The sequence below is a fragment of the Dermochelys coriacea genome, chromosome 22 (assembly GCF_009764565.3).
Source record: "Dermochelys coriacea isolate rDerCor1 chromosome 22, rDerCor1.pri.v4, whole genome shotgun sequence".
Taxonomy (NCBI): domain Eukaryota; kingdom Metazoa; phylum Chordata; order Testudines; family Dermochelyidae; genus Dermochelys; species Dermochelys coriacea.
The window spans coordinates 1,719,933-1,742,454 of record NC_050089.1 but is presented as its reverse complement, the minus strand read 5'-3'; the positions used below and the strand labels follow the sequence as shown (position 1 = coordinate 1,742,454).

At 61.4% G+C, this 22,522-nt stretch overlaps 1 protein-coding gene across 7 annotated transcripts in view; it reads left to right on the top strand.

Annotated features, from left to right (window-relative positions):
* The window catches only part of ROBO3 (roundabout guidance receptor 3), a 241,993-nt gene that overhangs the window by 217,136 nt on the left and 2,335 nt on the right, over positions 1-22,522 (top strand). For 4 of the 7 annotated variants that reach the window (XM_043500994.1, XM_043500993.1, XM_043500997.1 and 1 more), the window contains 17 exons: positions 1,505-1,710; positions 5,338-5,419; positions 7,841-8,009; positions 8,641-8,807; positions 9,581-9,702; positions 10,070-10,286; positions 11,016-11,134; positions 11,346-11,517; positions 11,987-12,181; positions 14,328-14,351; positions 14,894-14,936; positions 15,059-15,213; positions 15,598-15,873; positions 16,270-16,408; positions 17,197-17,421; positions 21,853-22,034; positions 22,348-22,455. In XM_043500994.1, coding sequence (XP_043356929.1) covers positions 1,505-1,710; positions 5,338-5,419; positions 7,841-8,009; positions 8,641-8,807; positions 9,581-9,702; positions 10,070-10,286; positions 11,016-11,134; positions 11,346-11,517; positions 11,987-12,181; positions 14,328-14,351; positions 14,894-14,936; positions 15,059-15,213; positions 15,598-15,873; positions 16,270-16,408; positions 17,197-17,421; positions 21,853-22,034; positions 22,348-22,455 — 2,601 coding nt within the window. The remainder of the gene's footprint in view (positions 1-1,504; positions 1,711-5,337; positions 5,420-7,840; positions 8,010-8,640; positions 8,808-9,580; positions 9,703-10,069; positions 10,287-11,015; positions 11,135-11,345; positions 11,518-11,986; positions 12,182-14,327; positions 14,352-14,893; positions 14,937-15,058; positions 15,214-15,597; positions 15,874-16,269; positions 16,409-17,196; positions 17,422-21,852; positions 22,035-22,347; positions 22,456-22,522) is intronic. The other 3 variants (XM_038380836.2, XM_038380837.2, XM_043500996.1) reach the window with 1 other exon arrangement.

Below are 22,522 nucleotides of genomic sequence, written 5' to 3'. Positions count from 1 at the left end.
GGAGGCAAAGCCACCTCCTGCTCTGGTCCCCAATCCCCACACTCTGGGGGTCTCCAGCCGTGCATTGTGCCAACAGCCACAGCTGGCACCCACCTTCTAGCTACCTATGTTGTGTGCATGCTCTTTGGCTGCTAGCTGTGGCTGTTGGCACAATGCGCAGCTGCCTTCCCCTGAGGCTGGCACTTTGCTGCCATGGCACTCTGGCCTCAGCCGCCCCATGCTCTCCCCTGCAGCCCAGTCAGTGCAGCCTGAGATCCAAGGCCCCTGTGTCCACCCCAAAAGCCTGTTTCTAATTGGCCCCTGGATTTATCGGCGACAGACAGGCCAGCAAAGGAAGGTGAGCGCACAGCAGTCAGCAGGGTGCAGCACTGGGGGTGCATGTGGGGAGAGGATCAGAGCCACCTGCGGTCTGTGAGGCAGTAGCACAGGGAGATGGGGCACCAGAGGTCGGCTGTTCCCATTGCCCTGTTCAGAGGACGCCTGGTGCTCCAGAGAGTGGAGCGGTTTAGCTACCCCTTGGGAGCGTTGGGTGCTTAGTGCCATCTAAGAAGAGCCCGTCCCTTTACTCCTTCAATGTCCGGCTGCTTCCCCCCTTGATCTGCGTTCAATAGGGCTGTTCTGGTGTCACAGCAACCCTGCCTCTCCCCTCGCACACGGCAGATCAATGGCCTTGATCCGCTAGCAAACTAGCACCAACATCTGGCTTCTGTTGGATGGCACCAGCCAGGGCCGGCCGATGGCTCGCTCAGACGCTTAGTTCATTAAAGTGCCATCAACTTCCGCACGTCACCAGAGCGAGGGGTTGGCGGCACTTCTGCAGCCCTCTCCTCAGAGCAACCCCCCATTCCCTCGGCGTCTGCCATTTGCTACAGCCTAGGGAAGGGGATGTGCTTAATTGGAGCGGGGGGGGCGCTTCCCTCGGAAAGGGTCTCAGAAGTCTGGGGGGGGGTCACGGTGCTGCCCATGTGACAGATCTCGGAGGGAGGGGGTGTCACGGTGCTGCTCATGGGAGGGACCTCGGCGGGGAGGGGTTGCCATGGTGTTGCCCATGGGAGGGGCCTCAGTGGCAGCTCTCTTGTGCTGGGAGGGATAGGTCTGTGTTGGGTGAGTTTGGGGCTGCTTGGGGTCTCTGGAGGGCTGGGCTGGGTGGGCTTCTTATTGCAGCAACCCTGCCACCAAACTGACACTCCTGGGCCCGTGGGGCAGACAGCGCAAGGATCAAGTGGAGCCAGGTCTCAGACCCCTCTCCCAGCAGGCCAGACTGGCTCCTCTGGGGCGGGGTGAGCACCATGACCAGATGGGGGGCATGGAGCTTGCTCACAGCTGCCCATGTGGCACCTGCTCAGGAGCTGCCCAGAGGCCTTGGCGCTGCCGCGGTGTGGCCAAGTAACCTGGGGCGGGCGTGTTGCTGGACATGGTCCCTCAATAGCGGGACTGGGTGTTTTCTGCACTCGACGCAGGCCAGGAGAGCTGCTAACACCTGCTCTGGCCTTTTCCCCTTAAGTGACATCCGACCGCATCCCGCCAATCATCCGCCGAGGGCCCGCAAATCAGACACTGGCCGTGGATGCTACAGCCCAGCTGCAATGTCATGTGACCGGGAACCCGCTGCCCAGCATCCAGTGGCTGAAAGACGGGCAGCAGGTTGTGGGCAGGGACCCCAGGGTCAGCCTGTTAGACAACGGGACTCTGCAGATCACAAACATGCAGGTAAGCTGCTGCCACTCCCCCCCCCCCCCGCTCCCAGAGCTGCACCTGAAGCCCATCTTGTGAGTCAGCCTTTGCCCCTTTGCCAAGCCCCAGCTTTGTTACCTGGGGAGGAGTTTGCAGCTGGTGCTTAGGTCTGTTATTCCTGAAGCGCAGTGGGTCCTGCCCCTAAAGCTATTGCTGCTGTTCTGACTCCGCTCCCACGGCATCTCTTCGGCAAGTTTGAGACCCCTGGCACACATGCATTTGCAATCTGCCATTTTACGGGGCCTTTCAGTTTTGTCCTGTGATGTTCTGTTGATGTTCCAGTTGGAACCAAGACACCAAGGCACGGTGCAGGTACACTGGATTATTTAATTTGTTCTGTGCATTGGTCCACCTGGCATAGTACAGCTTTCCAGGCTGTGTTCTGCTTTAAATTGACTCCCCCTTCTTGGTAATACAGCTGTGCAGTTATTCATAGGTGTGCCCTATCAGGTCTCAGGGTGCATGTCCCTGAATCCCTGTGTGGCTGCAAAGTGCTGCAATCCTCACTGCACGCATGGAAGCTGAAGCACGGAGACAGAGGGCCAGATTTTTAAAGGTGTTCAGGGACCAGGCGAGGCAGATTGAAATCAGTGGGGAGTTAGGCGCTTTTGAAAATCCCACTAGGCACCTAAATACCTTTACAAATCTGACCCTAAGTGACTTGCTTGAGGCCACACAGTCTCTGGGGTAGAGCAGGGACTTGGGCGCAGGTCTCTGAAGTCGTGAGCGATGGCCCAAACTGCTGGCCCAGCCGGCCTCACCAACACAGTCCTAAATGGGCTGCACTCTGAAATTAGGTCAGTTAAATTCACACCCCTGAGCGGCCCAGTTAAACCGTCCTGACCCCTGGAGTCAACCCAGCTAAGGCCTCTAGGGGAGGCAGAGTACCTACGCCGGTGCGAGAACCCCCAGTGATGTAGGCACTGTCTTCCCTGAAGCGCTAGAGGGGCTGCTGCGCTGCTACAACATTTGAGGTATAAACAAGCTCTAAGTCATTTTGAAAATGAGATGACTGGGCTACACCTAAAACTTTGGTCAGCCCAGCTACAAGAGTTTTGTGCCCTGGGCACCACAGGCAGGTAGCCCTCACCCTCCGTGCGGACACGGCAGGTCGATGGAAGGGTGCTTCCACTGATTTACCTGCATTGGTAGAAAAACCCCGTCCATCAATGCTACAGTGCATCCCTGTTAGCTGCAGAGCCCTAGCGTGTAGTGTAGACATGCCCTCAGGCTCCTAAGTCACTTAGGCCTTGTAACGCAAAGCTTAGCAACGCTTCAACACTTTTCAAAATCTGGCCCCAGGCCTGACTCAGTCCTAGTTGATTTAAACAAACCCACGTTTAGACGTCCACCTAGCCTTGCACCAGTTGGACTACATAAGCTTGAAATCACATCGACACTTAAGGTGGTGCCACTCTCCCATGGAGACAAGGCCTTGCTCAGCTCTGGGGGCTTGTCCCTAGGGATGGCTCGTCCTTCGAGTGGGCAGCATTTGAACCGTGGCAGTGCGGGGGAAGGGAGAGCAATGTTTTTTCCCGGTGTGTGCAAATTATGCAGCAGTAGAGTCTTAAAGTTTGTGTGTCCATGCATGCACCCATCGTTTATTTTAAAGAGCAGATTGGGGGGTGTGGAGGAGAATTAAGAGCCCTGAGCATCCTTGGGAACAGCAGCTCTCTGCAGGGAATGCTGGGGGCCCCTAGCAGGGGTGCAGGCTGGCTGACAGCACTACTGGTTCCAGGCATTAAACGCCATCTGGGACTGGGCCTCCTTCCAAAAAACACCCCACTCCCCATGGGCGCTGAGTCCCCCGGCTGTGCACCACCTCCTCATGTAGCCACAGTGTGCTGCCACGCCTTCCCTTCCCCACCCCCACCTGTCTATTAACCACACCAGTTGCAGCCTGCCCTACATTCAGATGGGGAGGGCAGGGCCTGGAGTCGGTGCAGTGCCTGGTACCATGGGGCCCTGCTCACTTGACGGGAATGGGGCATTCAGCCGGCTCCTGTCTCTGGGAGGTGGCTGTCATGTGCAGGGCTGCTGGGTGGGCACGGATGGGGCGCTGTGGGAGCTGCGTTCCTCCCCCCAGCCTGGAGGCAGGCTAGGCGCGTCCGCTGCCTGGCGTGGCGGAGTCAGACACGGCGCCGGGGTAAAGTGGAGGTTATCCATAAATTAGTTATCAAAACACACAGCTCACGCTAAACAGTGCTTTAAAAATTGATGGCAGGCATCAGTGGGGAGCGAACTATTTCACATGCGCTTTGGGCCGCCGTTGTGTGCGAGTCAGGAGGTTAATGCATCTGCCGGCTCCCGGTGCACCTAATAGCATCGGTGGATAGCAGTTGTGGCTCTGTGCCCAGGAAGCAATGAGAGCTGTCAGGCGGCTAGCAGGGGTAGCATGAGTTAATGGTCCCCAGGGATGGCCACCTCCTCAGGCCATGCTGCTTCAGGGGAAAAGTGGGGGCAGCCCCCACCTGACAGGCACATTAAAGTGTTCCCTCCATTCCCCTCTGTGCATGTTGCCCTCCTGTCCCCCAGGCCTGCTGCCTCCCCGGCCGGCGCTCCCCTGACACTCTCTGCACAGCCTGTCTGCAGTGCCCCCCCAGCCAGGGACATCGCACCCTTGGCTTTGCTGTCTGCTCTGCTCAGAGGACGTTGTCCCGGGCCTTGCTCTGCCAGTGGAGCTCCCCGTACCCAGCAGTCCTCACCTCCCACTTGCAGGAGTGTGGAGTGTGCATGGCAGCACCATGCAGTGGCATCCTGGTGAGCATGGTGCCAGGGGATGACTGTGGCTAGCGAGCAGCCCTGGCAGGCTGGGCTATGCAGCTCTCTCGTGCCAGGCCCTGGCACCTCCAGCAGGCAGGCATTCCCTGAAGCTCAGGATACTGATGTGCCATTTATCGTCACTGGGATCTCGAAATGGCACAGCATTGCAGGAAGGGCCGTGGGTGTGGCTCAGAGGCAGGCTGATTCCATCACTACACTCAGCCCCGTGCCACCCCAGGGAGCCTGCGGCTCTGAGCCACCCTGCCCAGCTCACACTGTGCATATGACAGCCCTCAGCCACGATCCATGAGCTGAACACACAGGCGATGCTCCCAGAGCCCCAGGCCCCTCTCGCTGAGCCCCTACATTATACCCCCCTGGCCGCCCTCTTCCCCTCCCATTCCAGACTGCCCCTTGCAGTGCAGTTCAGGAGGGCAGCAATGCCCAGGCACACAGACCAGCTGCCCTCCTGGAGCTGTTCCCATTTGAGCAGAAACCCGGCCAGGACCAGACTCTGTTACACAGCTTGGGGTGGCTGTTGCAGTTTCATCTCTCCCAAGGAAACCTGCAGCCAGCTACCTATCTGGCCTGTGGAAACTCAGCTCCTCTGATGGACTGCCGGATGCATGCCCCAGAGAGTTCCTCCCCAGGCCGCAGCCTGGCTGGTCCCGAGGGCACGGGGATCTGTAATCCCAGTGCTACAATGGGATCCCCAGTACGGAGCCTCATGCACAGCACCCTCTGGGTGTGCAAACGGTGTCCCATCCCCCACAGCTCATCCTGGCCAGGGACTCACCCGTGGCAGCTGCACTACTCACTGGCTCCCCTTGCTGTGCACAGGTGACAGACTCCGGGCTGTATGTCTGTGTCGCTACCAGCTCGACGGGGGAGACGACATGGAGTGGGGCCCTGACAGTGCAAGGTCAGTAATGGATCAGTTCACCTGGGCCCTGCAATGTTGGTGCATATCAGAACAGCTGGGTGCAGGGAATGGGGGAGAGTGGCCCAGACACACACAGTTGCTGCATTAGGGGCAGGTTGGGGGGGCCTGGGAGCGGGACTATGGGGGTTGTGACGGATTCCCCCCAGGGTGCCAGTTGGAACTGGGGTACCACTGAGCCCGCCTGGCTCACCAGCCTGGGCTCCCTTTCACACTGGCACTGTGATAAGTTGCCAAGCTCTCCAAGCTTGCTCTTTCACCAGCATACACACAAATAGGGACACACCCAGCTGCAGCTTCACACACAGATGCTGAGTTCAGCTCTGCATGAGAAGGCTCAGCTAAGGCATTTCCCAGTTGCTAAGGCACGCCCCCCCAAGTGTAAACCCAAAATTGTACAGTCTTGCACTGCACAGAAAACTGTACAGTGTAAGCTTGTGAAATTTGTCCCCTCCTTCAATGTGGAGAGAGATATGCAACAACTTTCTGCCCCAAGTCATAATTTCCACACACTGGTTTTAGACAAAACAAAAACAAGTTTATTAACTACAAAAGGTAGATTTTAAGTGATTATAAGTGATAGCAACAGATCAAAGCAGATTACCTCAGTACATAAACAAAACTGCAAACTGTAGCTGTGCTAGGAGCAGGTTGGGGGGCTGGGAGCAGGGAGTGGGGGCGAGTGGCCCAGACACACACAGTAGCTGTGCTAGCGGCTGGGCGGGGGGCTGGGAGCAGGAAGTGGGGGCGAGTGGCCCAGACACACATAGTAGCTGCGCTAGTGGCTGGGTGGGTTGGGAGCTAGTCCCTGCTGGTTACACCGATCGGGAAGGTGCTTGTTTGGCTGGATGCAGGAGCCACGGGGGAGGCTCGTTGCTCTGTGCTATGAGGGAACTCAGACAGGATGATCAATTGGCTCCTACCCTTGGGGTCAATGCCCATGGGCCTCCCTGGGCTGCCCTAGGCCTGCAGCTGTCACTGTGGGTGACTAGCCCGTGCATAGGTCAGAGCCGCTCACGGTAGAGCTTAGCGCTGGCCTTGCTTGGCTTGCTGCATCCCCTGCACAGGACAGCTGGGAGGGCAGGTAACTGCCACACGGGTTTCCAGCTCAGCTGGTCTGCGGGCCCTGCCCCAGGCCCTAAGAAGGTGGCTGGGGCAGGAACTGTCTGTTCTCCAAGACAGATTTTCTGAAGAGCAAACAGGCCACTCATGAGCAAACCCAGGGAGCGCGAGGCCTGCAGGCATAGGCACCATGTCACTCCAGAGCTTTGGACCAGTGCCAACATCGGCCGCTTTGGGGGAACCCCACCAGCATTGCTGCACATGCCACTCACTAACATGAGTTATAGACACGCTGGCTTCCCCTGTTCCCCAACCAATGCAGACCCTCTGGCTGGGCAACTGTGCTGCTATTCCAGCAGCCCCCAGCCTGCTGCTGTGTTCAGATGGGTGTAAAGCTGCAGGAAGCTCTGAGCCCACATTCCCTCTGGCTCCTCCTGGGACATGTCACCCAGCGCTGGCGAGTGCCTCAGCACGAGGGCTGGGCTGGGCAGGGTGGGGCTGGTCCCTGACGAAGACGGGGTCACCCCATGGCAAACCCCCTTGCCTGGTGTGCCCAAGGTGCTGTACTGCTCACTGACACAGTCACAAATGTGTTTCTAAGTCAGCCACGGCCCTTGGCCAGACCTGCCCAGGAGCTCAGGGTTTGCCCAGGGCCAAGTCAAGTACAAGCAAAGCCAGAGGGACTCCCCTGTGGGTGGGAGGAACCCCCCAGTTCTTATGGCCCCTGCTGCCCTAGCAGCCGAGGCACTGGCTCCACAGAGCAGGCATAGCTGAGTTTCTCATCAGCTTGGTGCAGGCTGCTGTTGGAAGTCAGGATCCTGGGCTAGATGGACCAATGGTCTGACCCAGTCTGGCTGTTCTTATGTTCTTAGGAAACACTTCCTGGGGGTTCTCCAGCCCCCAGCCGCATTTTCAGCCAGGGCACTCCCGGCAGGCCTGGGCCCTGCCCATGTGCTCAGCTTCAAGAGCAGGACTGCCGTGCCAGCACTACATGGGGATGGACTGCTGGTGAGCAGCGCTGCACTGTCAGGCCTGGAATCTGACGTCCCTCGCCCACAAAACAGGCACAGCACAAGCATCAGGCGGGCATTGTGCCTCTCCCTTGCCGTGTCGCCCTTGGCCTCATCCACCAGAGGCAGTGGTTGTGGCAGCCCAGCTCAGCTCATGGGTGGTGGAGTTGGCAGTGCCAACACGGGCTGAGTGTGCAGCAGGGCCCGTGCAGTGAAAGGCTCTGGATTTGCCAGCTGGCATCCGGTCTGGGAGCTGGAATCCAGTCTGGGAGCACACGCCCGGGCTGGACTCGGTGCCTCCCTGTCAGTCTGTCAATCTGTCCTTCTCTAGAGACTGGGGCAGACCTCCAGGTGCAGCTCTCCGAACCTGACCACCTCCCTGGACCCCCCTCAGCGCCGCTGGTCACCAATGTCACCAAGAACAGCGTGACCCTGGTCTGGAAGCCGAGCCCCCAGAGAGGGGGCACTGCAGCTACCACGTACATCATCGAAGCATTTAGGTAACGCCTCACATGCTGCTGCCCAGGGTGCCCACTAGAGAGGCCCCAAAAAACAAAAACGTGGGGGGCCCAGGGAATGCCTGCTTTGGGATGCGGGAGGGGGGCTGGGCTGGGAATACAAACCCAGCCTGAGTGCTCCTGGGCTCCCTGCCCCACCCTATCCTGCCCCCCATCTCTTGCTGGCTGGAGGAGCCCCTTCCTGGCAGGCCCAGTCAGCGTGGAGGGGATGGCAGCCGGGACAGCATCGCCCATAGGTTGATGAGGAAGTCAGGGGTGAAGCCAGTGACACCAGGAGCTTGTGGCTGGCAGCAGGCCCAGAGCTCACACTTGGAGCAGGCGGTGCTGGTAACCCAGGGGGAGGCTCTGCTTTCTCTTTGGACACCCAGTGAGAGAGGGGCCAAGTGCCTCTGGCCTGGCCCAGACTGGGCTCCGGCTCCCTAGTCCCTCTGTGCTGGGCCCTGGCACCGTTGGGCCTGCTGGACTCTGGAATCGCTCTCACATGGCGAGCCCTGTCTCTGCAGCTGCCCCCTGTGCCAGGCCAGGCCCAGGCACTGCCCATCCCTGCCCGGTGCACAGGGAGGTGGCAGATGACCTGGCTGTGGCTCACCCCTCTCCCCACGTCCCATTGCAGCCAGTCCTCAGGCAGCACCTGGCAGACAGTGGCCGATAACGTGCGGGTGGAGAAGCACACGGTGAGCAGCCTGAACCCCAACACCATCTACCTCTTCCTCATCCGCGCCGCCAATGCCTACGGGCTGAGCGACCCCAGCCCCGTCTCGGAGCCGGTGCGCACGCAAGGTGAGGCACCTTGACACAGGGTAAAGCCTGGGGTGGGGGCTCCAAGGCTAACCTGGGGGAGGGGGACTCAGCAAAAGGCAGGGATGGGCAGAGCCAAGGGGCTCTCATGGGGTGATGGGCAGGGCCCTGGGGTCTCCGTTGCGGGATGGGCAAGGTCAGAGAGGAGGGCAATGGGCTAGGTGGGGCTGGGAGTGCTCAGCAGCAAGGGGCTGGGCTGGGCTGGGGTCTCCCAGGCCTGGCCATAGAGCAGGGCGGTGGCTGGACGGAAGGACACCCGAAGGCTGCCCAGGTTTCTGTTGCCCAGAGCCAGCAGCCTGTGCCCCCCCAGGCCAGCAGGGAAAGCCTTTCCTCTTCCCGAGCACGGTGCCCCAGCACCCTTGCTCCGAGTGTCATGGCCTGTCCTGATGCAGAGGCTGCTTGGCCCCCTGCCTCCCTCATCAGCACCTGCGCTGGGCTTTGGGGCCCAGCCCAAGCCCCCTGATGTCTTCTCTGGGCCCACTCCAGAAGCACAGGGCAATGGTGTGTGTCCAGGCAGCCGAGAGGCAGGAGCTGGCCCTAGTCATTGGTACAGCTGGCCCCAGCAGAGGGCAGGGGCTCCTGGCTGTCCCAGCAGGCTCCCTGGGCAGTAGGGCGTAGTGGGCACCTGGACACAGTTATGTTCCCAGCCCAATGGCTGGCTTGTGGGGCACCTGTGCCCGAACCTGTGCCTATGTCCTCTGCCCTGTACAGTGGGGTGACTCTGGGCACTGCACTCACGCTGGGTTTGTTGGCAGACATCAGCCCCACCAGGCAGGGTGTGGATCACCGGCAGGTGCAGCGCGAGCTCGGCCAGGTCGTGGTACAGCTGCAGGAGCCCGTCATCCTCACCTCGACCACCATCCAGGTGTCCTGGACTGTGAGTACCAGCTCCAGCTTGGCCCAGGGGTGGAGAGGTGGAGGCGGGCATGGAAGTGTGGAGAGAGCCCGGGTGGGTGTGCCAGGGCATTGTGGATGGTGTGTCGCTGGGGGTGGCGTAGAGGGGCAGTGCACAGGTGGGGGGCAGGGGTGGCAGGGGGCTTGGTGGGGCGGGGCGATGCAGAGGCAAGAGGGTGGCATGGGTGGAGGTGTGTCAGTAGGGGAGGCAGGGGCAGTGCAGTGTACGGGGGTGGGACTGCAGAGCATGGGGAGCAGCCTGGTTGCAGTCCTCCAGAGGCTGCGGGCCGTGTTGGGCCACGGGCGAGCGCTCCCCAATGCTGTCCCGTGGCTTGGTCCCCTCTCCCCAGGTGAATCGCCAGGCCCAGTTCATCCAGGGCTACCGGGTGCTGTACCGCCCGCGGGGCAGCGCCTGGCTGGTGCAGGACGTGCCGGCGCCGGCCCAGCGCAGCACCGTACTGCTGGAGCTGCGCAAGGGCCAGGAGTACGAGATCAAGCTCCGCCCCTACTTCGACGAGTTCCAGGGCATGGACAGCGAGCTGCTGGTGGTGCACACACCCGAGGAAGGTCAGTGGGGTGGCGGCAGCCCCCGTTCAGAGCTTGGCCCCAGTGCAGGGCCGGCATCTCCCCGGGCAGCTGCCGTGCCGTGGGCCAGCGATGCAGCCGTCTGCAGGGACTCGGGCTCCCTGACCGTGGCCGCCGCGGGAGGGGCCGGGATCCTCACGAACGCCTGCCCGGCTGGTGCTCCCTGGCTTCCTCGGGCTTGCGTGGGGGCTGGGGAGGCCAGGGCTACTGTGAGGGGAGGAGTGCGAAGTGCATACGCTAACCTGGCCGTCCCATAATGCCTACCTCGGCTGGCCTGCCCTGGCCCGGCAGCTCCGCGGGCCATGGGCTGTGGCTACATGGTGCCTGTCACGGAGCTAGCGGCCATGCTCTGGGACAGGCTCCCTCCCCAGCTGCTGCCGACAGGGTGTTGGTGCCCCGTGGCTTGTCAGAGCCGGGGCCCGGGAGCAGCTAGCGCTCGGGCTGGGAGCAGGGGCTTGCTGCCCTCCCCTGGTGCTGCTGGCTCCCTGGGGATGTGCAGAGCCCCCGTCCTCTCCTGGCTGGGCCAGGTGGAGGGAGCCTGAGGCAAGTCCAGGGGCCCGCAGGAGGCTCTTGGGGCCAGGCATGGTGCTCATGGTTGGCCAGTCCCCTTGATGCCAGTGCCAAGCCCCATCCTGGGGGAGGGAGGCGCTGCCGCAGGGGGGCAGCTCCCCCCACAGCGCTTAGCACTATACCCTCTTTCCTCCCTCCCAGCTCCCAGCGCTCCCCCTCAGGCGGTTTCTGTGGTAACAGTGGGCAACAGCACCAGCATCAGCGTGTCATGGGAGCCGCCCCCTGCCGGCGAGCAGAACGGCATCATCCAGGATTACCGGGTAAGGTGGCACTGCAGGGGGGCAGGTACTAGGTGCATCCAATGTGCCAGGCACAGGTGCTGCCAGGAGGGTTCAACCAAACTGGCAAGAGTCATCAAGTCCCGTACTGCCTGCATGCTCTGGCAGGGCCAATGCCAGGCACCTGGGGGTGGGGGCAGCTGCTCCACATCATCCCTGAAGCCACGGGTAACCAGAATCTTCTCCCTGGCAGATCTGGTGCCTCGGGAACGAGAGCCGCTTCCATATCAACAGGAGCGTGGAGGGCACGGTGCACTCAACAGTGCTGCAGGGGCTGGTGCCCGGGGTGCTGTACCGCACCGAGGTGGCCGCGGTCACCAGTGCCGGCGTAGGAGTGAGAAGCGCGCCCGTCACCATCCAGATCAGTGAGTGCGCTCAGCAGAGCGGGCAGGTGGTGGCTCTCACCCCAGGACCTCCCTTTGCACCTCTCCCTGCCCAGGCTTTGCACGTTTCTCACCTGTGCCCGCCTGGAGTCATTGCAGCGCTGGGCACTGCCCATGCGCGGTGAGGGGCAGCAAGGCACTGGAGTGAAGGTGGGGTGGCTCTGTCTGGACATGCTGCCGGGGCGCTGGGCTGCTCGGAGCTCAGCCCACTGCAGGCAGGGCAGGCAGGGAGGGGGAAGTCCCTGCTGGGGGTGTTGGGGCTTAGTGCCTGCCAGGGTCAGAGGGATGCTGGCTGCAAGGATGCTGGGGTGTGTGTGACATGGGCACCGGCAGCATTGGGGTTGCACCAGAGCCACAGGCCACGTGAGGGGGCCTGTGGCATGAAGGGGCACAGGTTGGGCCACGCAGACGCCCTCTCACTGCCTTGCTTTGCCACCTGTACCCACCGCAGAGCCTGTCCTGGACCAGGGCTCGGTGCCCATCAGCAGTGGGGAGAACGTGAGCCTGGCCGAGCAGATCACAGACGTGGTGAAGCAGCCAGCCTTCATCGCGGGCATCGGCGGGGCCTGCTGGGTCATCCTGATGTGCTTCAGCCTCTGGATCTACTGGCGCCGCAAGAAGAGGAAGGAGCTGAGTCATTACACGGGTGGGGGCCAGCCTCCCCTCCACCCCCACCCCAACCCCCACCCCCACGCACCAGGGTCTGCCCCCACCCCGGTGCACCAGGGACCATCCCAACCCCCACCACCATGCACCAGGGTCTGCCCCCACCCCGGTGCACCAGGGACCACCCCCACCTCCACGCACCAGGGTCTGCCCCCACCCCGGTGCACCAGGGACCACCCCAACCCCCACCACCACGCACCAGGGTCTGCCCCCACCCCGGTGCACCACGGACCACCCCCACCCCAACCCCCACCACCACGCACCAGGGTCTGTCCCCACCCCGATGCACCGGGGACCACCCCCACCCCAACCCCCACCACCATGCACCAGGGTCTGCCACCACCCTGGTGCACCAGGGACCACCATGCACCAGGGACCGATCCCAATCCAGTGCACCAGGGACAGCCCCCCCCACCTACCACCACCACGCACCAGAGACCGTTCCCACCCCAGTGCGCCAGGGACATCCCCCATCCCAACCTACCACCACCATATACCAGGAACCAATCCCACCCCAGTGCACCAGGGACAGCACCCCCGCATCTACCACCACCATGCACCAGGGACTGATCCCACTCCAGTGCATCAGGGACTACCCCCACCTACCACCACACACCAGGGACAGCCCCAACCCCCACCTACCACCACCATGTACCAGGGACCGTTCCCAATCCAGTGCAGCAGGGACAGCCCCCCCCCCCCCACCTACCACTACCACACACCAGGGACCGTTCCCACTCCAGTGCACCAGGGACAGCCCCCCCCACCTACCACCACCATACAACAGGGACCAATCCCACCCCAGTGCAGCAGAGACCACCCCAACCATAACACTTACTGCTCGATCCCACCCGAGTGTGCCAGGGACCCCTCCACCCCATCCTCCACTCCCACGCACCAGGGACCATCCCCGCCCCAACATGTCAGGGACCACCACTACTCACCAGGATCTGCCCCCACCCCAGCATGCCAGGGACAGCCTCCACCCTAACCTCCACCACCATGCACCAGGGACCGATCCCACTCCAGCATGCCAGGGACAGTCCCCACCCCCACCTACCACCACCACCAGAGTCTGCCCCCACCCCGGTGCACCAGGGACCCCCCACCCCAACCCCCACCACTACGCACCAGAGTCTGCCCCCACCCCAGCATGCCAGGGACCACCCCCACCCCAGTGCACCATGACCAGCCCCCACCCCAGCCTCATGCCAGGGATCAGCCCCTCCCTTGCGCACCAGGGACTGCCCCCCCCCCCACCATCACACTGTGCCATGGACTGGGCCACTCCAGATTAGATGCGGGCAAGTCAGGCTCTGCCTGGGACATAAGGGGGCCATCCCCAGAGCCTGCACGCTGTCTGAGGGGGCCGCGAAAGCCAGACTGAAAACGGGCTGAACAGAATTCAATTATATACAATCGGTTTCCAAAGGGGTCTGCAAAGGAGAAAAGGTTGAGACCCACAGTCATACAGTACTGCTTGGCCACGCTTCCCAGTTGGCCAGGAACCGCTACCAATGGGAGCTGCAGGGGCGGCGCCTGCAGGCGCGAGGGCAGCACGCAGAGCTTCCCTGGCTGCCCTGCACCTAGGGGCCGCAGGGACCTGGCGGCCGCTTCCTGGGAGTCATGGAAAGCACTACCGCGACCCTGTACCCCCCAAGCCAACCCCTTGCCCCCGCCCTGAGCCCCCTCCTGCACCCCAAATCCCTCATCCCCACCCCAGAGGCTACTAGCCCTCAGCTGAGACCTCACAAGCCACCCTTTGGTGAACCCTTACGCAGATACGTGCCCAGGGGATCCCTGTGCCCACTGCCCGTTGGGGAGGCCTGGGCTCCCCAGCGTGGCGGCTAGCACCAGACAGCTGGGGCAGAGGCAGCTCCAGGGGAACAAGGCTGGGGCCCAAAGGGAGCAGGGCCTCTGTGTCACCCTCCCCTCCCAGTGGAATGTGCCAGCCTGAGGGTCTGGGGTCTGATGGGGGTGCGGTGTGCCATGCTCCTGTGAATGCCCCTGCGCTGCCCTGTGCCTGGTCCCAGCTCCCACCTCCTGCCCTGCTGCTCGCTCCCCTGCCATTCTCCTCCTCCTGCTTGCAGCTGCTGCGACTGACAGTCTCCCCTCCTCTCTTGCAGCCTCCTTTGCGTACACGCCAGCAGGTAAGGCCCTTCCCTCGCCCCAGCCACGGGGCTCCCCGAGAACGTGTCGGGGCCCCTTGACCGTTTCCCTGAACACACGAGGCGGCGAGCAGCAGGAGACAGCATCTGTGCTTGCAGTGGCACGCCTGCCGTCGCCAGCACCCTGCACCCAAAGAGCTTTCCCCAGCGCGTCTCTGCTCGGCTTTCTCGCTGCTGCCGTCTCTGCCACGTCTCTCACCCGCTTCACCCAAACGGTGCCCGGCCGAGCCCTGGCCACCTAGATCAGAGCCCGGCCCGGCCTTGGAGGTGTCTTGGTCCTGGCCTTCGACATGGACCTGTGGGGTTTTTTTGGGGGGCAGGGGTTGGGCTGCTGAACTGTGGGAGCTGCCTGCTTACCACAGCCTTGTCCCCATGCTCTGCAATGGCAGCTGGGTCTGACCCCTGGCCACTAGCAGCCGGCTCCCACCCGCCCCTCAGCATCAGGGTCAAACACAACCCGCAGCAATAAGGTCTCAGCTGACTCTCAGCAGTGGGTCTCACCGCAGCATCTCTGTCTCTTTCAGTCTCGTTCCCGCACGCAGAGGGGCCGGCCCGTGGCAACAGCAGGTGAGAGCAGAGGCCTCCCACCCCATGCGCCACAGCTGCCGGGGGCCGCTGGGGAAACCCTCCAGCAGGGCTGCCCAGCACGCAGTGAACATAAGCCCCAGCCCTACCCTCTCTCCCTGCAGACCAGGCATGCTGGCCATGGCCACCAGCGCCTCCAACTACCCCTGGCTGGCAGACTCATGGCCCGCCCCCAACCTGCTGCTCAATGGGAATGCCAAGGAGCCTGGCACAAGCCGCTGCACGGGGATCCATGATGCCACGGAGAGATATTACAATGGTACTGGTGGGGCATGGGGAGCCGCGGGTGGCCAGGACGTGGCAGGGGGTCGGGCTTAGAGCAGCCAGGAAAGGGGCCAGGATGAATGGGCCCATGTCCGGGGCATCTCCGGCCCCAAGGCTGCAGGGGCTGGGTGGGCGAAGGAGCCGAGCTGAGTCCCTCTTTGGGGGCCCAAGTGGCTTTGCTGTCGCTGGCTCTGGGGAGCAGGTGGGCCGAGTTCGTGGAGAGGGGCAGGAGAAGCAGCCCAAGGCAGCTGGCCAACGCTGGGAACTCTGGGCCAGCAACAGCTCAGCCACGTGGCGGGCAGGATAGGAGCCAAATGGCCCCAAACGTGGCTGAGTGTCCCCATAGCACAGTGTCCTGTGTCTGTAACTTGCCCCGCAGAGGCCGGGATTTCCAACTACCTCGCCCAGACAGAGAAGTTTGGGGTGGGCGCGTCGGACGGGCCCATTTACAGCACCATTGACCCTGCCAGCGACGAGATGAGGACCTTCAACGGGGCCTTCTCGCAGCACACCACGCCTTATGCCAGCACGCCCCTGGTGCCATACGGGGTACCCAGCCTGCCCTCCCCTGACGCAGAGGAGAGCCCACGGAGCCCCCAGCCTGGCCCCTCCGGCAGCCAGTACGCGCTCCCGGAGCGCAGCAGAGCTGAGCAGGGTAGGGACGCCGTGTGGGAACCGCTGGGTGTGCAGCTGGTCGGGCTGTGGAGCCTGGCGGACGCGGGGTGGGGGGCCCAGTGAGCCAGTGCCAGGCACAGAGTTGGCTCTTCCGACGGCTGGCCCCAGGCGCCCTCTGGGCATGGGAGCCACGTTCCGCTGCCAGGAGCACCCCAAGGACACCGCAGAGTGCTGGGAAGCACCGTGTGTCTCCAAAGGGGATTGGCAGGACCCTGGGCCCAGCTCACGCCCTCAGCAGCCACTGTGGAGCCCCCTCTGTGCAGGTGAGCCCCTGTGGCGCAGGGACAGGGCTCCGAGGGCAGGCGAGAGGCAGGGGGCTCGCTGTGGGGCTGCCCCACGTGCTGTGTCAGAAACGCCTGTCTGGCTCCGGTCTCTCTAGTGAAAATCGGCAAAGCAAAGTCGATGGGGAAGCCGGTGAAAACGCCCTCGCTGAACTGGACGGAGTTGCTGCCCCCTCCGCCTCCAGCCAGCGAGCTGAGCCAGTACGTGGAGGAGGAGGAAGAGCTGGCTGCCAGGTGAGCGCAGTTACCGCTCTCTCCGTCCTAGCAGGGACGGTGCCACCGCACAAACACCCAGCGATCCCATGGCCAGGATCTGGGTGCCCGTGGCAACACAGAGTCTGCACCCGTGGCTGCCGGGGCTGGGCAAACATTGCCACTCGCACCACACTCCCCCAGCCCTACCAGAGGCACTGCAGGGAGCTGGGAGGGCCCAGGCAGACCTATGGCATTGCCAGCCTGCCTGGGTCAGGTCAGAGGCTCGGTCAGGAGAGTCTATGACAGAGGCTAATTACAGCCATAGCCATGGGGCGCTTCCTCCTTCGGCCTGGCTTTGCGCCGGGGGCCTGTAGAGCTGGGTAGGGAGGCACATGGAGCCAGGCGGGGAGGCCGTGGGATGGACGCGTGGGATGGGCGGGGAGGCATGTGGGACGGGCAGGGAGGTGCGTGGGACGGGTGGGGAGGCCCATGGGACGGGCGGGGAGGCGTGTGGAGCCGGGCAGGGAGGCCGTGGGATGGGCGGGGTGGCATGTGGGACGGGCAGGGAGGTGCGTGGGACGGGTGGGGAGGCCCGTGGGACGGGTGGGGAGGCGTATGGAGCCGTGCGGGAGGGCACATGGAGCCAGGCGGGGAGGCCGTGGGATGGACGCGTGGGACGGGCGGGGAGGCGTGTGGGAGGGGTGCGGTGGCATGTGGAGCTGGGCGGGATGAGGGAGGCCTGCGGGGCTGAGTGGGGTGGCTGTGAGAGCCAAGGCACCGTCCAGGCCTGTAGTGCCTAGCAGGGTCTAACATACCCCCACTTGCAGCGTGGAGGCGGAGGAATGGTGCCCCCCGCTGCCTGAACGCACCTACCTGATGGACAACGTCCAGGAGGAACAGTGCCCCCGGCCCCCGCCCCGCGGCGACATCTCACCCGCCCACTCCTACGGGCAGCAGTCCACGGCCACGCTGACGCCCTCGCCGCGCGATGAGATGAGAGCTGCTGAGGACATCCCCAGGCTGCATCACTTCGAGATCCCACACCTGCCCCGGTAGGAGGTGCCCCCACCCCACCCCGGGGCTCAGGCTCCTGGGGGCTCCCCCGAGCCTTTCACAGGAGAGAGAAGCTGTGCGAGTGGAGTGCCAGCCTGGGTCACGCCAGCTTCCCCACTCAGCTCTGCCTGTGCTCCTCAATCCCGACCTGCAGCCCCCTGATACCCCAGCCCTGGGTTCCCCCCACACCCATAAGAACGGCCAGACTGGGTCAGACCAATGGTCCATCTAGCCCAGGATCCTGACTTCCAACAGCAGCCAGGGACAGGTGCTTCAGAGGGAGGGTACAGAACAGGGCAATTATCAAGGGCTTCATCCCCTGTCGTCCAGTCCCAGCTTCACAGTCAGAGTTTAGGGTCTCGCAGAGCATGGGGTTGCTGTCCTGACCCACCGGGCTAACAGCCATAGTCAGACCTATCCTCCATAAACTTAGCTAATTCTTTTTTGAACCCCGTTATAATTTGGCCTTCACAACATTCCCCATGGGCGGCGGGTGGAGTCCCCCTTTGGGGAGGCAAGCCACAGCTCTGCGCCTTCTGTCCATGCTCCCGCCCCATGGCCGGAGCCCCAAGGACCCCCCTCTTGCCCAAAGAAGCCCCGAGCACCCCCGTCGGCCAGAGGAGTCCCGGGCCGGCCGGAGCCCCGAGCCCCACACACACACACTCACACCTACCCGGAGGTTCCCCAAGACTCACCTCCCCTCCGTGGCCCAGAGGAGCCCCAGGCCAGCTGCACCTCTCCTCCCCAGACCCAAGCTGCCGGGGAAAAGCGTTTCTCTGATCCGTCTCTATGCTATGCCCCATGTCGTTTCTGGGGCAGCTGAGGAGGAAGCATTTGCTACTCAGCTTCCTGGGTTCCTCAGTAATCTCCCTTGACTGCCCTGGCCTATTATACCTGCCGCCCATGACATCCCCTGGCAAGGAGTTCCACAGGTTGACAGTGCGTTGTGTGAAGAAGTACTTCCTTGTGTTTGTTTTAAACCTGCTGCCTATTCATTTCTTTGGGTGACTCCTGGTGCTTGTGTTATGTGAAGGGGTAAATTACACTTCCTTAGTCACTTTCTTCACATCATTCATGATTTTATAGACCTCTGTCATATCCCCCCTTCAGTGGCGCTGGAACGCTTTTTACAGTGGGGGTGCTGAAAGCCAGGAAAACTATCCCCAAACTTTTTACCTCATGTCCCCCCCCTCCCCCTCAGAGCTGAGGCCAGCAGCAGGGCCGTGTGTCCGGGGGAGGGGGGGAGACACAGACAGGGATAAGGGGGCCGAGGCTGTGGGCAGGCGCGGAGCCAGGAGCGGAGTCCCGCCTGCAGGACCAGCAGCTGGGACCTCACGTGTGTGGCTAGGAGCGGGGCCAGCAGCTGGGATACCGTATAAACCTGGGCATGCTGCAGCACCCCCCACACTCCTACTTGCCTGTGCCCCCCTTAAAACTCAACAGTCCCCGTCTTTTTAATCTCCCCTCATACAGAAGCTGTTCCACCCCCTTAATCATTTGTGTTGCCCTGCTCTGTACTTTTCCCACCAGAACTTCACACAGTATTCAAGGTGTGGGCATACCATGGATTTATATAGTGGCATTATGATATTTTCTTTCTATTTATCCCTTTCCTAATGATTCCCAACATTCTTTCGCTTTTTTGACTGACGCTGCACTTTGAGTGACTGTTTCCAGAGATCTATCCACGATGACCCCAAGATCTCTTTCTAGAGTGATAACAGCTAATTTAGACCCCACCATTTTGTATGGTTTTGGGGGATTATGTTTTCCAATGGGCATTACTCTGCATTTATCAAGATTGAATTTCATCTGCCATTGTGCCACCCAGCCACTCAGTTCAGTGAGATCCCTTTGTAGCTCTTCGCAGTCCGCTTTGGATGTAACTACCCTCAGTAATTTTGTATTGTCTTCAGACTTTGCCACCTCTCTGTTCACTCCTTTCCCCTCATCATTATGCTGAACAGCACTGGACCCAGTATGGATCACTGGGGGACCCCGCTAGTTACCTCTCTCCATTGTGAAAACTGATCATTTATTCCTACCCTTCGTTTCCTGTCTTGTAACCAGTTATTGATCCATGAGAGGATCTTCCCTCTTATCCCATGACAGCTTACTTTGCGTAAGAGCTTTTGGTGAGGGACCTTGTCGAAGGCTTTCTGACAGTCCAAGTACAGTATATCCACTGGATCCCCCTTGTCCACATGCTTGTTGACTCCCTCAAAGAATTCTAGTACATTGGTGAGGCATGATTTCCCTTTACAAAAACCATGTTGACTTTTCCCCAACATAGTGTGTTCATCTATGGTCTTGTCTGACAATTCTGTTCTTTACCATGTGCTCCTCCACACCTGTCGGCTTTCCCCCAGCCCTTAGTTTAAAAAAATCCTCTACAAACATTTTAATGTTAAGTGTCAGCAATCTGGTTCTGGTTTGGTTTAGGTGGAGCCCATCCTTCCTGTATAGGCTCCTCCTTTCCCAAAAGTTTCCCATTTCCTATTAAATCTAAATCCCTCCTCCGAACACCATTGTCTCATCCAAACATTCTGCCGGTCTAACTGGCCCTGTGTGTGGAGGTGGACGCATTCAGAGAATGCTACCATGAAGGTCCTGGACTTCAATCTCTTACCTAGCAGCCTAAATTTGACCTCCAGGACCTCACTCCTACCTTTCACTATGTCATTGGTACCCACATGTACCATGACTCCTGGCTCCTTCCCATCACTGCACATTAGTCTGTCTAGATGTCTCAAGAAGTCCTCAATCTTTGCACCCAGCTGGCAATTCACTATGTGGTTCTCCCGGTCATCACAAACCCAGATAGCTATGTTTCTAATGATCGAGTCCCCCAGTACTATTAAATGGCTCTTCTAATTGAGGTCCCCTCCCCCGAAGAGGTATCCTCAGTGTGAGTGGACACCACGCCATCATCTGGAAGGAGGATCCCAACTATGGGATAGTTCCCTCTGCTCCATTTTGATGTTCTCCTTCCCCGAGACTTTCATCTTCCTCAACAGCACAGAGGCATCAGACTGGGGGTGGGACCTGCTACTGTGTCCTGGAAGGTCTCATCTCTGCATCTCTCTGTCTCCATTAGCTCCTCCCGTTCAGACACTCAGGTCTCCAGAGCTCCTTGCACCAAACATACACTGCAAGCCCTCTGCGCACAAGGCAGGTAACCGTACTTCCTGCACTCCGTGCAATACACTGGCTAGCCTTGGTCTGCTGCAGGACTCTGCCTGCATGCTTTGTGCTCTTGCAGGGATTTTGGTTAGTTGGTTGGTTGGTTGGCTTTTTGGAGGGGGGCACTTGTTGGCCTAGGCTCAGAGAATGGTTGTTAGGTGCATCTGGCTCTCATGCTTCCTCTGTAAACTCCCGTGGTTGCTAGCTCTTCTGGTCACTCTGGAGCTGACCTGTTCACCCCGTTCTGCCTGAGCCAGTCCCTTGCCAAGGGAGCCTAAAGGGATTAGGGCTCAAAGGACAGCAGGCTAGAGCCTCATTAAGAAACCCCAGGTCACTAGCCTCAGCACACAGCCCCCCGAACAGCCCACAGTTCCAGTCAAACAGGCACATGGCAAGCAGACAAAAACAAAGTAACAGATAATCAGCTCCCCGCAAGGGCCACGTAGTCACTCCTCCTTCACCTAGAGAGCTTTCTAGCACAACTCCCTGTGTCCTAGCTCTGCCAGTGCCCCACAAGCCCAACCACCAGCCTCTGCTACCCCAGCCCTGGGTCCCACACGCCGCTCTGCCGGTGCCCCTCAATCCCGACCCACAGCCCCTGTTACCCCAGCCCTGGGCCCTCCTAGCTCTGCTGTATCCTGACCTGCAGTATCCACGCTTACCCTCGCCTGGCACAACGCTGAGTTGTGGCTTTCGAATGGGGATGTCCCCCGGAGGTTCCAGGGAGACCCAGCTGGGCCAGGGGTGATTAATGCCCAGGGTGGCTCTCTGGTTGCCTGATGAATTAGTCCACATTACCTGTGCTCTTCCCCCTCTTCTTCGTCCCCTCCAGCACCTCCCCCTGCCGGCAGTGCCTGGGAGCCTGTCTGAAGTGCACAAGAGGCTGCATTCCCGTGACTGTCGCAGCCTGGGAGCGGAGCTGGGGCCAAAGGGGGCCCAGAGCAGTCCTGCAGCATGGCCCTTGTGCAGCCAGTGGAGATGGGTTGCTGGGTCTTGGTCCAGTTCCTGCTGGGCAGGTGCCCCCAGAGCAGAGCTGTGCGCAGCCCTGCCCCACTGGCAGCCTGACGGGGCCAGAGCGGCTGGGCTCTCCTCTCAGCTGGGGCCCATTGGCAGCGGGCAGCTGTAGCAATGGCTGGTGTTTGCACGTCTGCTCGGGTGGGGTGGGTGAGTGCCAGGAGACCTGCTCCTGGAGCCGCCTGCTCCCAGGCAGTGCATGGGTTAACTGGGCTGGCCTTGCTGTTTTCCAGGCGGTTGCCAAACGGCTCGGGGGCGTTGCCCAGGGCCCCGAGCCCTCCCCTGACCCAGTCTGACCCAAACCTCAATGCCCTTACGGAGGGGGCCGATGGCCACACACCCAGACATGGGCACAGACGCAACCTGAGTCAGACCCCAGCGCACAGTGCTGAGAACATCAGTTCCCCGAACCCAGGTGAGTGCAGCCCAGCCCCCTGCGTTCCCGCAGCAGCACCCGGCCCCGGCAGGTGGGGGCACCTGTGCCCAGACAGAGGGACTGATACCCCCTCTCCCACCATGGTCAGTCTGGTTTCTGGGGGTGCTAGGGTGGGATCAGTGTGCTCCGGCTGCAGAGAGCTTTGCTAAAGCCTGCGGAGAGCTGGAGGAACAGCGAGCCAGGCGCTATGGGCACATGCACGGCCCATGGACCGAGCGCTCAGCCGCCAGCGCCCGTGGGAGGAGATGGGAGACAGAGGCAGGTCAGGGACTCACGCTGCCTTTGCCGATAGGAAAAGCCCGCCCCGCTCCCGGTGACGTGTCCCTCCCCCCGGCACAGAAAACGAGAACGAAGAAAAAGGCCAAGACCAGCCATTACCTCCGGGAGAAGAAACAGGGAGGTGAGTGTGGGCACGGCACATGGCAGCGCCAGCGGCTCCTTCCTGTGGCAGTGAACGCCCCGGCAGC